Raw genomic sequence first — 17,732 nt, 5'->3', positions numbered from 1 at the left:
TGAGGTGGATGGCACTGCTGTGTCTTACTGCATTGCCTCTGATACTGTTAGTGGGCGGGAGACATGGATGACCCTTCATCCACGAGGAGATAAGAAGAAAGGGAAATGATCGGTGGGTGTTGTGGGTGCATACCTTGCCTGGCTACCTCTCTTGAAAAGGGGAAGAAGTCTTTTTGTGTGTAGAAAATCTACCGATGAATTATCAGCACCCAACTTTATAGATATGTGTCTGCTTGTGATGAACCTTCATTGTAATAATATATGGGGACATGTTTCACTATTTTCTATCATTCCTTCATCAGTGAAAAAAGCAAAGCTATTTTCAGTTACTTTGGTGAAGCGTTAAGGGAAAACCATATTTACTAATGCGACCCTGCTGCAGAAGAGCCGACTCACTGTAATTAACCCAAGGAGTATGGTGGCTAGAGAGGTGGATAAGTAGGTCTTTTGTAGTGGCAGTGTGTCCCGACTCGGTCATCCCTCTCACAAGGGGGAGAAGTCCACAGGCTGCAGGTACACTGTTTGTTTAGCCCACCAATTCCCAACCTTTTTTCGCTGCGAGCTTAAATCTAATATAGGTCCAGCCTGGCGACCCAAATAAGTGTGTAGTCTACACGTAGTTTTAATTACCAATCATTTAGGTCTGTTACATTTATAGTTTTATGGAATTAATCTTTATTCCAATGCCCCACACTATGAAACCCCATCCCCACAAAATACAGAAATGGGACAAAATGAAAAATATTAATGAACATTGTATTTTATTTGTTATACAGAATCATCTGACGCAGCGACACCTTGCTGGCCTGGTCGCCTGGTATGCTACTGACTGGTAATAAATTATAATTAGTAGTCTGATAATTATCAGACTATCCGAGTCACAGTCACTGAGGATCCTCGCTGACTGCTCGGCAGACGAGTATAGGACGTGAAGTTTGACGAATCGTATACAAATGCTTTATCATTATAACTAAGCTACATTTGTTTGTTAAAACATATATAGCTGTGCAGCTATGTATGCCACTGAATTGATCTAACTGTCAGCGGCGGCGCCAGGAATTTTTAGTTGGGGAGGCTAAGGGGGGGCTAAGCAAATTTTTTTGAGGGACTAATAGTAATATGATAATACACATATATTATCCTCATTTCAGAAGGGGAGGGGGTTAATGGTAGGGCTAGCACTGATGGCTGACAAATCTTTAGCCCTGGCAATTAATAATTCCACTTAATAAAATTATTTCAATGAGTGTTTTCAATTTTCAATTTGCTCATTTCAGCTGGGGGGGCTAATGGGGGGCTGGCCACTTTCTTGGGGGGCTAAAGCCCCCCCCCCCTGGCGCCGCCACTGCTAAATGCAGCGCTTGAAGTAATGTTCAATATTACTTTCCTCTTATTTCGAAATTCTACCTTCTTTATTCATATAATATCACTATACTCATAATTCTAATACTAATGTATAATAATATATCATGATCAATTATGGTGAATCATATTAATCTAACAATGAAAAAAATGACATTGAAAAAAAAAATGACGAAAATATATTGAAGACAATGTTGTCACTGTATACATATGTGAGCCCCTACTTAAGCATGTGTAGAGTCGTTCAGGTTCACAGGTTTCAGTTTGTGAATGTAACTGCCTATGTTAACCTTTGTTATGTCTTCAGAACATGAAACATGGCCTCCCTAGCATAGTGTAATAGACCTGCAAGGACAAGAATTTGCCCGAATTCAATTGTGCATGATAAAGATAAATCACGTGATTTTTCGAAGACTTTTCAGAGCATCCTCTTTGGTGATCTGTTTCCATGACTCAGGAATGTCTGCAGGTTTCATGTAGTACTGTTTTATTATTTGACTGTAGTAGGTGCTGAAGAACCACATCCAGTAGGGCGTGGAGTCAATCTCGGGTAAGGGAGCAATGTCCCAGTCTGGGAAGAACTCCTTGTAATCCCTGTAATTGTGCCGGTTATCGTCATCAGTTGATGAGCACCCATGTTTTCTACATAGGTTTGAACAACAGTATTGACTATTATTATGAATGTCATAATTGCAATGTTCTAACGCGGGTATCTGGGTCTCTCTAACCCTCCATCCTGAAACTGCCAGTGGCTTGTGTTGGACACAGGAATGGTTGACCTTGGAGGCTGTGTGGTCCGGATCTGTCTCCTTACAAGGCTCTTTGCAAAACGGACAGTTCGCAGTACAGCCCCACAGTTTGGACATCAGGGTGGAAGGGAGTGAAGCTTCATTCCACCTTATGGAGGACAATGTGACGGACTCATAGTATGTGTTCAACTCTTCTTGGAGTTTTCTTATTCTTTTCACAACTACATTATGAAATCTGTCAAAATTGTCTATTTTCATATCTGATATCACATGGAGAGCTTGTGAAGGGACTGCAATTTGCCTTTTAACCTTTGTACAGAAGCTGTCCACCCACTCACGCATTGTGAACACCTCTGACCCTCGGGCCCACTCTTGTGTAGCCTGAATGCTGTCTAAAACACAATCAATGATCACGGTTGTTTTTCCTCGAGCTCGTTCAGCAAAGCTTTTGGTTGCCTTTCCATGCATGAAATACCTGTTAGCTACAAAACTGTGAAGCCACTTTTGGGCATAGGCTGATGGCTTACGTATATAATCTATATACTCATTGAAATCTTCTTCCTTGGCAAGGTGGTCTAAAATGGAGAGGATCAAATGATATTTTTGGTTAAAGTGAATAAGGCAGTCCTCTACCATCTGATTCTGCACATTTTTCATGGCAGTTTCTCTGACGACGTCCCTCAGATAACCAACCAATAGATCGGAGATGACTACTTCTTCTGAAGCCTTTCTGACTTGCAACTGAAACAGAGTCCAGGCAGTATCCTTTAGCTTCACAGTCTTGCCTACTTGCATGTGCCTCCTCCTGTAAGAGGCTTCCATTTCTTGAAACTTTGGAAGAGCAAAACGGCAAGAGTTTACAGCAAGTCGAAGCTGAAGCTTCTTGTTAAGTATAAACTTATCATTGTTGTTACTTATTTCACACATAAGTTTCTTTAACATGGTTTTGCCTTGCACAGGGTAAAATTTTGTATCACGTGAACTCACTTCCTCAATGTGGATCTGAACAGGAGATAAAATACTCTGAATACAATCAATCAATTCATGTAGAGCCCTGGCCATAGAAAAGAAACCAAAAACAGCATTTATCCAAGATTGGCAACTATAATCATTATGTCTTATGCTGTTACTTTGAATGCTATCAAGTAGTGTGGTTTCAAGGGGTGTTTTCAAGTCTTCTGTCTTCAGATACTTATTGACTAGTGGCTTATTGTCATAAAAGACCTCAAATAATGCATCTCTTAGGTGTTTCTCCAAATTTACTGAATCCACAGGACCAACTTCTAGGTCAGGACGCCAGGATTTCCAGAAGCTCTCAAATCGTTTTCTCAAGTCATCATTTGCTGATTTTTTACCACTTGACTTTGATGCGTATAATGAGGCTTCCTTTAAAACATCTTTCTCTATAGTCATTTGGAGAGCTGTCTCCTCTGTTCTTTTTTTCTGTTCATCCTTAAGTTCTTGAAGGTGTCGAGAGACATTCGCAAAGATGACATCAGCTTTTAACTTCATAGCATCAAGCTTGTAAGTTTTCCACTGAATGAGAATATTCCTTGAACTGTCTTCTGAAAAGAACAGCTCCAGATGGTTGACCGCTTTCTTGCTTTCTTCCTCAAAAAGTTGTTCAAATTGTTTTTGCAAGTCCCTGTGACAATCATCCAAAGAAGAGTTATCACAACTTCGAAGTTCATTCTCCCCAGTCTCTTGGCGCCAATTATCAGCAAAAGTTTCCAGACCCCAAACAATCTTACAGTATTTGGATTCTAGGTCTCTGTAAGCTTTAGCTTCAACAGTATTTCGGAAGCTGAAAACAAAGTCCTCACTTAAGATGGCTTTCCACAAATCTTCGAGCCGCAGTAAAACATCGCCTATACTCAAGTTGTTGCCCTGTTCGCCAAGTGTTTGACCGATGATTTCATTTTTCAACTCCGAAGCCTTCTCACTATATCCAGTGTTGGATGGGGCCATGGGTGGGTCACCTTGCCATAGGTCTGAGAAGTAGTGAACAGAGTCTTTGTCATCAAACCTAATTACATCTTTGAATGATGCAATGTTGGTAACATTTTCCTGCTTTGCTGCCTCTACTGTCATCACGTCCAGAGTATCTTCAAGTTTCTGTTTTCCATATGTATTCTTTTCTTTTGCGCCAAGTGCTGGCACGTTCTGGTGCACAAACATACAGGACTGTCTCAAATTCACATTGCTCTGAACTGCTCTCATACGCAGAAAAGCTCTCTCCTTTTACATTGATGAGCGTGAGATTCCCAAGTCCGATAGCCAATGTAGAGAGTTCGTTGTCGTGAATGTAACCCTTATGCCCCAGTTCAGGAGCCCGGATGCCTTCTGTGTCCACAACCAACAAATAATCGAAGGGGAGGGTATCCCCAGACTTTGTGGATACTGGCAGAAGTTGAGCATAGATGCCCTTCGTGCATCTCCCAGCACTCACAGCAAAATGCATTCCAAACATGGTGTTCAGCAGAGTCGATTTACCGGAACTCTGAGTTCCTAACACTGACAACACAAAAATCTTCTTGTCTCCCAGGCGCTCCTGCAGTTCTTCAAACACTGCCTTCAGCCACGTCATGGGAACAGTTGAAGACTCTCCATCAAATATTTCAAGGGGCTGATGAAGAAGCAAAAGGGAAACCACGAGGCCCGGCAACTTTTCATAAAAATTCTTAAAGTCACCTTGACTTTTTGTCTCTGAAATACATTCATATATTTGTCCAACCTCCCGCAGCAAATGTTGCACCTCAAACACATTGTGAGCCACTTCTCTTTCTGCTTCTTGTGCACTTTTCTGCAATTCACTGAGGACTGATTCTTCTATGGTCGAATCCCTACATGCATCCTTATATTCCATCCACTTCTCGTTGTACTTGGCACGATAGACTGGCACGATCTCCCTAGTTCTTTTTTCGAGAATCAACCGAAGCCAGGCAATGTAAAATGCTGTTTTATCTTTTTGGTCTGCAATTTTCTCTAAATTCGAGATAAAAAATTTCATGACCGCTCCAAGTTCCTTCACAAGACTTACTTGATGTCTCCTTATTCCAAGCATCTTTTGCCTAATGTCGTCCTGGATCTCTAACGACTTTTCACCATCAGAGTATGATCTGTTCTGTTCTTTCAGTAATCTACTCCATTTGTTCAATAAATTTCCTTGAAGGGGAACAATATCTGTCACTGATTTTGACTTGGTGTACTCTTCTAATATGTGATGTAGAGAATGGGCAAGAGCTTTACCTTTTTTGCAAGCAGAGTCCTCTTCATCCAAATATACCTTTTCCAGGTATTTTGTTTCAATTCTATCTAAGGTTACACATTTGCAACCTTCCTCACTTAATAACATTGCAAGTTTCCGCCTCACGAGTATGTGGATTTGCTTTGATCCATGAACTTGGCCGTCATCCCATGCTGGAATAATGTTTACTCGATTTGATCCCTTCAGCAGTTTCAAATGCTCTTTCACTTCTTCATTCACAACCTCCTTTCTTCCACACAAGAGGATCAATGTGAATTTTGCTTTCCCAGTGATGGTCGCCAGGGTGTCACGCACATCATCCAGAAGCACATCTTCTACCCTAAACAGACACACCACAATGGAGGAGAACTGAATCAAGTACTGGGTTTGAATGGGGAGCTCTCTCGCATCGCCCCTCAAGTTGAGGAACATGGTGACTTCGGTAAAGAAATCTTGCTGCTTACCAGATGGCAAATACCAGGCACCTTCCACCACGCCAGTAGATACCCTTCGGACGTCGGTGCCACCATGACTGTCACGGTTGAAGAAGGTAAGGTGCCCTTGATCTCTCAGCACTTGATTGAGGAGCTTCGACTTGGACTGACGAGGACTTCCAAGGCGCACAAACGATACACTCTTGTGAGCAAGAGACACGATATCCTTCTCCTGTGTGGTCCCACTTTCGTTTTTCCATTCCACTACAACACCACGCAGAGACCACAAGGCTTGTTCATATGCTCCTTCAAGAAAAGTAGGGTACAACACTGGTACGGCTAGTTTGCAAGTACATACCTTGTTCAACAGGTACTGTCTCAGTATTAGATCGCAACAGATGAATGTGGCAAGGAACACATCCTGTGGATGGAGCAATTCATTCCCTGATGCCGGGCCACTTCTGTCAAGAAAGTCATCCAAATCAAAGACGTCATTATCTACTTCATCTAAAGTACTGTCGTTAGATTCTGAAGCTGCTTCATCTCTCGCTCTGAAATCAATTGTGAAGAGACGCCGAAGCAAAACCCAAGGAAGGTCCTTGTACGTGGCCTTCGGGTTCTTGCAGTCATAAGCCAAAGCAATAACATGGTCCAGCTTGATCTTCTTGGGGAAATACTCCTCAAGACCTAATGTGGACAAGAGTGTTTGCATTACCTCTGGTAAATTGCCAATAGGATCACTAGAACAAGTGTCCTCAGAACGAGTTACATTTTCACCTCCTCGTCTCCTATGAGATGCAGATTTGCTTTCATCTTTCTGCCGCTCCGTACGTACATCACGATTCCCCTTCCTTCTATCCATGTCTAACCAAAAATTCTCCCTTATATATGACCTTGAACGCTCATTTGTGTGCAATTCTATTACCTATTAGCTCTGCTTCCTCATCTGCGACGTCTCGGCATACTCATTCTGTATTCATTAATGCCTAATCAAATACCCCATCTCCTTTCCCCGAAAAATGTTAAAAGGTGTAGGACAGGGAAGTTCTCTGAGACGTGGAGGTTTGTGAGCACCACCCATCGACTGTTGTTCTTGAAATCTGAGATCGCTGTCCAAGGGTCTTCGTCTTCAGCATCTACTGCTACTCTTCGTAGAAGGGGCGCTGAAAACGATGATCAAAATGGAATCAGGTGACCATGAATTAATTACTTTCCTAGGGAGGGAGTTGTAGTCCACTGCAACACCAAGAATCTACAATACAAGGGTTCCTTGATGCTCTAGGGCGGGAGTTCCCAAACTGCGGGTCTTGACCCCTGAAAGGGTCATGAGCCTTTTTCTGGGGGTCATAGAGTTTCTAACTGTATGTACATTCAGCCACACAGACTCGCGTATTGATTTGGTTGTATAACAAAGTAAACACATCCTTCTCATTCAAATACATGATTAAATAAATCTTTTTATATAAACATTAATAAATAATCTTTTTTATTACTCTCTCTGCTGTGATTTATCTTTTAAATTTTGAGATAATATATCAGCGATATAAAAAATTAGTACATACATACATATACCAAGGCTTTTTCCCCCTTACAAGGGGGGTAGCCAAAAAGAAAAAGGCACAAAATCATTCCCACCCACTCCATCCCTGAATACACTCCACACCCCTCCACCCTCCCTCTTATCTTAGCACCTCCCTTATGACGGGTCATCCCTGCACCTTGTCCACTGCCCTGGGTCAGAAGCAGTGTCGCAAGACACAGCACATCCACAGCAAGGCCGCTTCATTAAATCGGCGACCCCCCCTCTCCGTCCCCCCATTGCATAAAATGAGAGGACGGGGAGAAATCCCTTCGGGCTGCGTCAAATTTTGCTCACACATACTACCTCACCCCCCATCCACCCGCTCATTCCACCTCATGCAATCACAACATCATCCATATACAACCATTCTCCATTCACCCCTGTCTTCTGTCCTCTCCTGTCCTTCCTCAACAGACATTCCCCTCTTCCCCAAAGCCCCCTTCACCCCATCCATCCACCTCATCCTAGGACGTCCCCTCATGTTCACTCCCTCCACATCTGCCCTCCACACCTCTTTTACTAGTCTTTCTTCACTCATTCTTTCCATGTGTCCAAACTATCCTAATATTCTTTCATCAACCCTATCTCCCAGCTCCTTTTCCACCCCTGTTCTCCTCCTCACCTCCTCATTTCTCACTCTATCCAGCCTAGTAACCCCCATCATACTTCTCAGACACCTCATCTCAAACACATTCAAACTCCTTCTCTCTTCTTCTCTTATGTTCCATGTTTCTGCCCCATACAGTGCTGTTGGCACAATCACTCCTTCATACAGTCTCCTCTTAGCATCCATTCTCAAATGTCTATTCCTCATTACACTTTTTAATCCACCAAGGCATTTACTCGCTTCACTCAATCTACATTCTACCTCCACCATCACTCCACCTTTTCCTGCCACATTTGCACCCAAGTATCTAAAACTATCCACTTCCTCCAGTCGCTCTCCCTTAATGCTCACTTCCAGTCTACTGCCACTTTCACCCCTTGTACATCTCATCACTTTACTTTTACCCACATTTATCTTTAGCTTTCTTCTATGACATACTCTCCCAAACTCTGCCACCAACTTCCTCAATCCCTACTCCGATCCTGCCACAAGCGCAGTGTCATCCGCAAACAACAACTGGCTCACCTCCCACTTTTCTCCATTTTCTTTAACCATCTCCAATCCCTGACCCACTACCCTTGCATTTACCTCTCGCACCACCCCATCCATGTATAAGTTGAACAGTCAGGACGACATAACGCATCCTTGACGAAGTCCCACCTTTATCTCGAACCACTCACTCTCTCCATTTCTAATCCTGACACAAGCTCTACTACTCTCATAAAAACTCTTGACAGCTCCTAGAAGCTTTCCTCCTATCCCGTATATCTGCATAACCTCCCACAGTGCCTTTCTGTCTACCCTATCATAAGCCTTTTCCAGATCCATAAAAGCCCAAAAAACATCCTTCCCCTTTCCTATAGCTTTCTCACATATCTGTGTTACCACAAAGATCTGATCTTCACAACCTCTACCTGTCCTTAATCCACATTGTTCCTCACCAATTACTCCCTCTGTTTCTCTCCTAATCCTCTCAATCAAGATCCTCCCATAAGCCATCCCAACTCCACTCAACAAGCTAATCCCTCTGAAACTACTACATTCACACTTGTCCCCTTTTCCCTTGTAAAGTGGAACTATACAGGCACTCCTCCAGTCCTCCGGCACTCTACCCTCTCTCCAACAAACATTAAATAACCTCACCAACCAGTCCACCATCATTGTACCTCCCTTTTTCAGACATTCCACATGACATCCATCCAGACCAGGTGCCTTACCTGCTTTCATCATCTTAACAACTACCTTCACTTCATCCTTCCTTATTTCTCCTCCATTCTCCTCATTCATCACTCTCATTTTCTTCGCACTTCCCACTGCAGCAATCTTTCCTTCCCTATCCTCCTTCACATTTAGCAACTCCCTAAAATATTCTGCCCATCTTCCCCTTACTGCCTTCTCTTCCATTATCATCTCTCCATCTGCACCTTTTACCTTTTCTTCTCTACTTGATTCGCCTCCTCTTCCTCTCTTAATTTCTTTCCAAAACATCTTTTTATTACTTTCAAAATTTTCTGTCAAACTCTTACCCCATTTCACATCTGCTCTCCTCTTTGCAACCTTTACCTTTTGCTTTACTTCTCTTTTCTTTTCTTTGTACCTCTCATATGACTCCCTCGTCCTATTTTGTAACCAGTCTGTGAAAGCTCACTTCTTCTCTTCTACAACCTTCTTTGTTTCCTCATCCCACCATTCACTACCCTTTCTTCTATTTCCCCCTGTCCTTCTTGTTCCACAGACCATCCTTGCACACTTTATGACTCCCTCCTTGAACCATCCCCATTCCTCCTCCACACCTAACTCTACTCTACCGTTTACTCCCTCCCACTCCTCCTTCAGTTTCTTCTTGTACTCCTCCTTTTCCTTCTCATTCAAAGAGTTCACTCTAAGAACCTCCCTACCTTTTGTCCCTTTCCTCTTTCTCCATCTATCCTCCACTCTCAACTTACCTTCCACCAAAAAATGATCTGATATTCCCCCACCCTCTCCCCTTAGCACATGTACATCCTTAACTCTTCCTATCATAATCCTATTTACCACTACATAATCCATTAGCACTATATCTACCACCCTTCCCTCCACCACCCTCTCCCATGTGTACTTATGCTTGACTTTCTTCCAACCATAATAGTGAATATGATACAGTTGATACAATGCCATATTTGCAATTATGATCAACTATGAATTCAGCAGTAACTTAAGCAGTGACCTTGCATTTGTTTATGATCAGAAGACTGCCATACTCTTAACCACAAAAATTCAGAGTACAGCAGCCATACTTACATCCTGCCAGTTTAACATATTCATGTGGATAAAGAATTACTTAACTGAGAAGAGAGTGGGATAAGGGTCTGAAGTGCTCCTCCATTGCTCAGGACACTGTCACTCAGGTCATAGTAATGTTTTTATTACTCTATGTTGCTGTTGTTGTTTTTCAAGTATTTTGGAGTATTAATGGTGGTGATAGTAATCAATTTTGTTGTGTTTAATGTCAGTGAGTTGAGGTTACAGTTCAAATCACTACAGCACATAACTAATTTGAAAAATGATAAATGACACTTTTTCAAATTCACTCCACCATCATCGTTTACATACCATGACCTTGTTGACGGTATACCCCAATGACTTATCCTTATTGACAGACCTTTCTTAATTTTTCAGTGGCAAATAGAAATTTCATCAATTTGCTGCCAGTGTCAACCAGTTATTTATTACCAGCAGCATCTTTCCAAACATCATCTTGTTGCCATGAGATTCAAAAGATGACAAGGTAAGTACACTGATGAATTTCATTATGTGAATAATGATAAAAGTAATAACTATGTACATATGTACTAAAAGGGCCTTTCCCTTCATATAAGAGGGTTGGCTTAGTCAATGCATACACACACACTTTACCCATCTTATACCCATCCAACATCCATTTGCTGTTCATTTTATGTTGATTCCTTATGGACGAAAGGTCATCTGTGTCCCTTGCCCACTGCTTGGGTCAGAGTACATCAAAGCAGAAGACCCAAGACTCATAAGTAACCAGCAACAGCCACCAGGCAGGCCAAAAAGTACTCGGAAAAGAAATATTCTATTTACTTAATTATATTCACATAAAGAATAGCAGACCTGCTATCTAAATAAGAAGTTGAAATTGCCAACACAATCTCTCCCATAACAATGCCTGACCAAATGCTCTGGCTGCTAATTCCACTACACCCCAACCTCACCTTTAGCCACCTTAAAAGATCAAATGCCAACTGAAGTTATCTGACAAGAATCTCTCTTCTCCAAATCTACCCATTCAAAAAATATTAACATCAACACCAGTGGCTTTTGCTCAAACCATTGAGCGAGTGATGCAGCAGTTTTCCCAATTGAAACAAGATCTGAACCCCCCTCCCCTTACTGTCTCAGTCATCACTGCTGAACTCATCATCATTCTCACTGCCATGTATTTTACTCTTTGTGCCTATTAGATCCTTGAAGTGCCCTACAGGCAATTTCCATCCTCAATTCCTGTCACCCACTGGTCCACAAAGTTCATTCATGGATTATCCAAATTTCATGTTGGCATCCTTGGCAATAAAAAGCCAAAAAGGCAGCCTCTACCCATTTCAATGCCTCAATTCCACTGCCAATCCTTTGATCAGCAGTTCTAAATGCATGACAAATGTACTGGGAACAATACCCAAGAGATTAATCGAAAGAAACACTTCAAGTTCAACCTCCAGACATAAACCTTAAGAAAAATCTCCAAGATAAGCAAGAACCACACTAGCACAATATGTTCAGGTTGCCCTCCAGCACTAAAACAGTGATAACACAATAGGCTTGGCCTTATAAACAAATTGCTTCAGATGCAACCAACACACAGAAGATGCCAAGCACCTCATCCTACAATGCCCCACCTTAACTATACCCAGACATTAACATGAATGATGGGGTAATCCATTGGCTGTTGCCAGTTACCAGGGAGCCATGAGTTTCCTACAATATACTGTAGATATGGAGCAAGAAATTGGTTGATTGATTGTATGTGCATATCTTTCTTTCCTTTTTTTTCCATACAGTATTCCTCAATTAATTTACTGATTTACTGGCAAGTTAAGTATTTATTACTAAAGATTATTATTAAGCATATACTATTGTCTCTGTATTCAGGTTACGTGTGGTTGACAACAGTACCCTGGGCAAGGCTGCAATGTTGGAAGGTCGTCCACCCCGTTGTATCCACATCTACAACAAAAAGGGTATTGGAACAACAGGTTAGTTTTAAAGCATGCCATAGTTTGATAGATGAATCATTTTAGGGGCCCTCCTGAAGAGATTCAGTTACTTCAGCTGTATCCAGGTTGTAATGTCACCATGGTTGTTCAGTGGATAGGATGATGAGGAAGAACAAACACGTAAGTGCTAGGTAGAAGTTTGGAGTTAGGGAGGGTAGCAGGACATGGGAAGTCAGTTGTTTGTAGATGATACTCCTCATATGGTAGATTCTGTGTGTGTTGGTCGAGGGCTAATAATACACACAGTAGGTTTTTAAGTACATTCAGCCTTAATGAATAACACAATTACAAGAAGATACACTAGAACAACATAGTCCAATATAGTGCCCATGCATAACTCCGCGTCCCTCTACGGTCTCTCACTCACGCACTCTTGCTAAGCACGTATGAATGCCTAGGCCCCGGGCATGCAAGTTGCCACATGTCACCATACGGGGTATCACTAACCCACAGATTCTGTACTTACTGCTGGTTACAAGTACAGAAGAGATACTGCACATAGGGTAGATTCTCAGAAGTTGAAGCTGTTGGTGACTGAATTTGAAAGGATGTGTGAGAAGAGAAAATTATAAGTACTTAGTAGTAAAGTGATGAGATGTATAAGGAATGATGATGGTAGGTTGGATGTGACTATGAAAGATGAGAGGCTTGAGGGAGTGGAGAGTTTAAGTATTTGGGGTCACTGGTAATGAACAGTGGAGTGGATGTGGAGATGAATTATAGAATAAAAGAGGCAAGTAAATGTTGAGGTAGAATGAAGTGTTAAGAGAAATAGATATTTGGGGATGAATGCAGAGAGAAGGTTGTATTCAGGAGTGATTGCTCCTGTAACATTATGAGAATGTTACTAGTGCTTTGGTGTCAAGGGAGTGAATGAAGCTCAAGTGGGTTGCTGGATTTTATTATGGTTTTTATTATGGGCCTGGCAGTGAGAAGAGTGTAGAAGAAAGGGAGGCCTTTTGGATAGATTTATAGATTTAAATGAGTGCATAGAGGATTTAGGGAGAAATGTCAATGTAATAGTAGTGGGAGACCTTAATGCTAGGGTAGGAAATGGTCCAATTGATGGAGTGGTTGGGAAATGTGGAGTTCCAGGAAAGAATCGTAGTGGAGAGTTGATGGTGGAAATGTGTCTAGAAAGAGAGTTGATGATAGCAAATACAGTGTTTCGGAAGAAAGTCAAGCATAAGTACACATGGGAGAGGGTGGTGGATGGAAGGGTGGTAGATAGAGCCCTGATGGATTATGTAGTGGAAAATAGGATTATGATAGGAAGAGTTAAGGATGTACATGTGCTAAGGGGAGAGGGTGGGGGAATATCAGATCATTTTTTGGTGGAAGGTAAGTTGAGAGTGGAGGATAGATGGAGAAAAAGGAAAGGGACTAAAGGTAGGGAGGTGCTTAGAGTGAACTCTTTAAATGAAAATGAAAAGGAGAAGGAGTACAAGAAGAAGCTGAAGGAGGAGTGGGAGGGAGTGAAGGATAGAGTGCAGCTAGGTGTGGAGGAGGAATGGGGATGGTTCAAGGAGGGATTCACAAAGTGTGCAAGGATGATCTGTGGAACAAGAAGAACAGGAGGAAATAGAAGGAAGGGTAGTGAATGGTGGGATGAGGAAACAAAAAAAGGTTGTAGAAGAGAAGAAGTGAGCTTTCACAGACTGGTTACAAAATAGGACGAGGGAGTCATATGAGAGGTACAAAGAAAAGAAAAGAGAAGTAAAGCAAAAGGTAAAGGAGGCAAAGAGGAGAGCAGATGTGAAGTGGGGTAAGAGTATGACAGAAAATTTTGAAAGTAATAAAAAGATGTTTTGGAAAGAAATTAAGAGAGGAAGAGGAGGCGAATCAAGTAGAGAAGAAAAGGTAAAAGGTGCAGATGGAGAGATGATAATGAAGAGAAGGCAGTAAGGGGAAGATGGGCAGAATATTTTAGGGAGTTGCTAAATGTGAAGGAGGATAGGGAGGGAAAGATAGTTGCAGTGGGAAATGCTAAGAAAATGAGAGTGATGAGTGAGGAAAATGGAGGAGAAATAAGGAAGGATGAAGTGAAGGTAGTTGTTAAGATGATGAAAGCAGGTAAGGCACCTGGTCTGGATGGATGCCATGCGGAATGTCTAAGAAAAGGAGGTACAGTGATGGTGGACTGGCTGATGAGGTTATTTAATGTTTGCTGGAGAGAGGGTAGAGTGCCGGAGGACTGGAGGAGTGCCTGTATAGTTCCACTTTACAAGGGAAAAGGGGACAAGTGTGAATGTAGTAATTTCAGAGGGATTAGCTTGTTAAGTGTAGTTGGGAAGGCTTATGGGAGGATCTTGATTGAGAGGATTAGGAGAGGAACAGAGGGAGTAATTGGTGAGGAACAGTGTGGATTTAGGACGGGTAGAGGTTGTGTAGATCAGATCTTTGTGGTAAGACAAATATGTGAGAATAGGAAAGGGGAAGGATGTTTTTTGGGCTTTTATGGATCTGGAAAAGGCTTACGATAGGGTAGACAGAAAGGCACTGTGGGAGGTTATGCAGATATATGGGATAGGAGGAAAGCTTCTAGGAGCTGTCAAGAGTTTTTATGAGAGTAGTAGAGCTTGTGTCAGGATTGGAAATGGAGAGAGTGAGTGGTTCGAGGTAAAGGTGGGACTTCGTCAAGGATGCGTTATGTCGCCCTGGCTGTTTAACTTATACATGGATGGGGTAGTGCAAGTGGTAAATGCAAGGGTAGTGGGTCAGGGATTGGAGATGGTTAAAGAAAATGGAGAAAAGTGGGAGGTGAGCCAGCTGTTGTTTGCGGACAACATTGCGCTTGTGGCAGGATCGGAGGAGGGACTGAGGAAGTTGGTGACAGAGTTTGGGAGAGTATGTGATAGAAGAAAGCTAAAGATAAATGTGGGTAAAAGTAAAGTGATGAGATGTACAAGGGGTGAAAGTGGCAGTAGACTGGAAGTGAGCATTAAGGGAGAGCGACTGGAGGAAGTGGATAGTTTTAGATACTTGGGTGCAAATGTGGCAGGAAAAGGTGGAGTGAAGGTGAAGGTAGAATGTAGATTGAGAGAAGCGAGTAAATGCCTTGGTGGATTGAAGAGTGTAATGAGGAATAGACATTTGGGAATGGATGCTAAGAGGAGACTGTATGAAGGAGTGATTGTGCCAACAGCACTGTATGGGGCAGAAACATGGAACATAAGAGAGGAAGAGAGAAGGAGTTTGAATGTGTTTGAGATGAGGTGTCTGAGAAGTATGATGGGGGTTACTAGGCTAGATAGAGTGAGAAATGAGGAGGTGAGGAGAACAGGGGTGGAAAGGGAGTTGGGAGATAGGGTTGATGAAATGAGTATTAGGATGGTTTGGACACATGGAAAGAATGAGTGAAGAAAGACTAGTAAAAGAGGTATGGAAGGCAGATGTGGAGGGAGTGAACATGAGGGGACGTTCTAGGATGAGGTGGATGGATGGGGTGAAGGGGGCTTTGGGGAAGAGGGGAATGTCTGTTGAGGAAGGACGGGAGAGGACAGAAGACAGGGGTGAATGGAGAATGGTTGTATATGGATGATGTTGTGATGCATGAGGTAGAATGGGCGGGTGGATGGGGGGTGAGGTAGTATGTGTGAGCAAAATTTGACGCAGCCCGAAGGGATTTCTCCCCGTCTTCTCCTTTTATGCATGGGGGGACGGAGAGGGGGGGGTCGCCGATTTAATGAAACGGCCTTGCTATGGATGTGCTGTGTCTTGCGACACTGCTTCTGACCCAGGGCAGAGGACAAGGTGCAGGGATGACCCGTCATATGGGAGGTGCTCAGATAAGAGGGAGGGTGGAGGGGTGTGGAGTGTATTCAGGGATGGAATGGGTGGGAATGATTTTATGCCTTTTCCTTTTTGGCTACCTCCCTTGTAAGGGAGAAAAAGCCTTGGTATATGTATGTATGTATGTATGTATGTGAGTGTCGACCTAGGCTGGGTCAATGGTCAGGCTCCAAGGCTGCCCTTAACCGCAGGAGTGACCGTGGGCCTAGGGTTGTGCGCACCACTGGTTACAAGTACAGAAGTGAAATGACTCTGGAGACCACAGCCTGTCTCCTTATATACCACCCTGCATACTGAAAGGTAGCAAAGGACCTAGACTGACCGAAACATGACTTGGCAGGGCCTAAGTTGTGCTTTCATGGGGATACAAATGCCTGTAGTACAGGTGTAATATAGACTTGACCTACACAATAGTAATACAAGGCTGAAGGCCAGCTAATTCTACACAACATATAAATTCCTTGTCCATCCCATTTCTGCAGCAGTGATACTATATCGTGTAGAAGCACATGTGGGGGACTGTTCACCACACTCCCACAGGACTGTATGCAGAGACTTGAAATATAAAAGAGACTAAAAGGAAGTGTCGAAATGTTTACTGTTTGAGAAATGGCACCAGGAGGTGCCAAGATAAGGAGGGAAGAGGGTGGAGAGGAGGGGAGTATGTTGGGGATGGAATGGGTTAAGGGGGAAAAAGCCTTTGGTATATGTATGTAATGTTTTAAAAATGTGATCACCGTTACAAGAGCAAATAAAATAAGAAATGTGGAGGTGAGGCAGAGAGCAGGGGTGGAAAGAGGGATGTTGGATAGGGTAGATCAATGACTGCCAAAGTGGTTTGTGTAATGGAAAGAATGAGTGAGGAAAGACAAGCCAAGAGAATGTGGAAAACATAAGTGGGTGGTGTGAACTTGGAGGAAAACCAAGGATGAGGTGGATGGATGAGGTGGATGGATGGGGTGAAAGAGTGCAAAAGATGAGAGTGAATGGATGAAAAGATGCCTGAAGGGATGTTATTCATATTTGAACTGGAATATTGTGAATAGATAGGAAGATGATGCCTGAACAAGGTTTTTCATATTTAAATTGTAGTGTTTTGAGTGGGTGTGGAGGGAGATTGGCATATAATGAAACAGCGGAGGTAAACCACCTTTAGCTGTCTGGCCTTGCTGTGAGAGTCCTTTACCTCACTGCATTGTCTGAGAAGGTTGGCCAGGGATAGGGATGTCCTTTTTCAGTGAGGTGCTGAGATAAGAAGAGTGTTAAATAGGTTTTCATGTGTACAATTTAATGGCAGTCAAGAGCTTACAGAGGATTACAAAGGAGGAGCATGCCGACAGGAGACCTTTTTAATGAGTAGTAGAGCTTGTATTAGGGTTAGAAATGGTAAAAAGGAAGTGGTTTGAGGTGAGGGTGGGGCTGCACTGGGGGTGTGTTATGTTGTCATTGTTGTTCAATGTGTACATGGGTGGTTTGGTACAAGAAGTAGATGGAAGGGTAATGGACAGAGGATTGGAGATGTTTAGAGGTAATGGAGGGAAGTGGGAGTTCAGCCAGTTATTGTTTGCTGATGACACTGTATGTGTGGCTGGGTTAGAGGAGGGCCTGAGACAGCTGGTGACAGAGTTTGGGAAGGTATGCAGTAGGATGCCTTGCAGCGGCCTTGCTGTGGATGTGCTGTG

At 42.8% G+C, this 17,732-nt stretch overlaps 1 protein-coding gene across 1 annotated transcript; it reads right to left on the bottom strand.

The window, feature by feature from the left end:
• Positions 1–768: 768 nt before the first annotated feature.
• Positions 769–7,079, bottom strand: LOC143017756 (interferon-induced very large GTPase 1-like). Its single transcript, XM_076172614.1, is given in 2 exon segments — positions 769–4,344; positions 4,346–7,079. Coding segments are annotated over 2 exon segments (4,896 nt in total). The 5' UTR covers positions 6,655–7,079; the 3' UTR covers positions 769–1,757.
• Positions 7,080–17,732: the final 10,653 nt, after the last annotated feature.

This window comes from Oratosquilla oratoria, chromosome 33 (assembly GCF_046742065.1).
Source record: "Oratosquilla oratoria isolate Oo_2021 chromosome 33, ASM4674206v1, whole genome shotgun sequence".
NCBI lineage: Eukaryota > Metazoa > Arthropoda > Malacostraca > Stomatopoda > Squillidae > Oratosquilla > Oratosquilla oratoria.
Note: the sequence above shows the minus strand (reverse complement) of the source record. Positions and strands in the feature narration are given on the sequence as shown.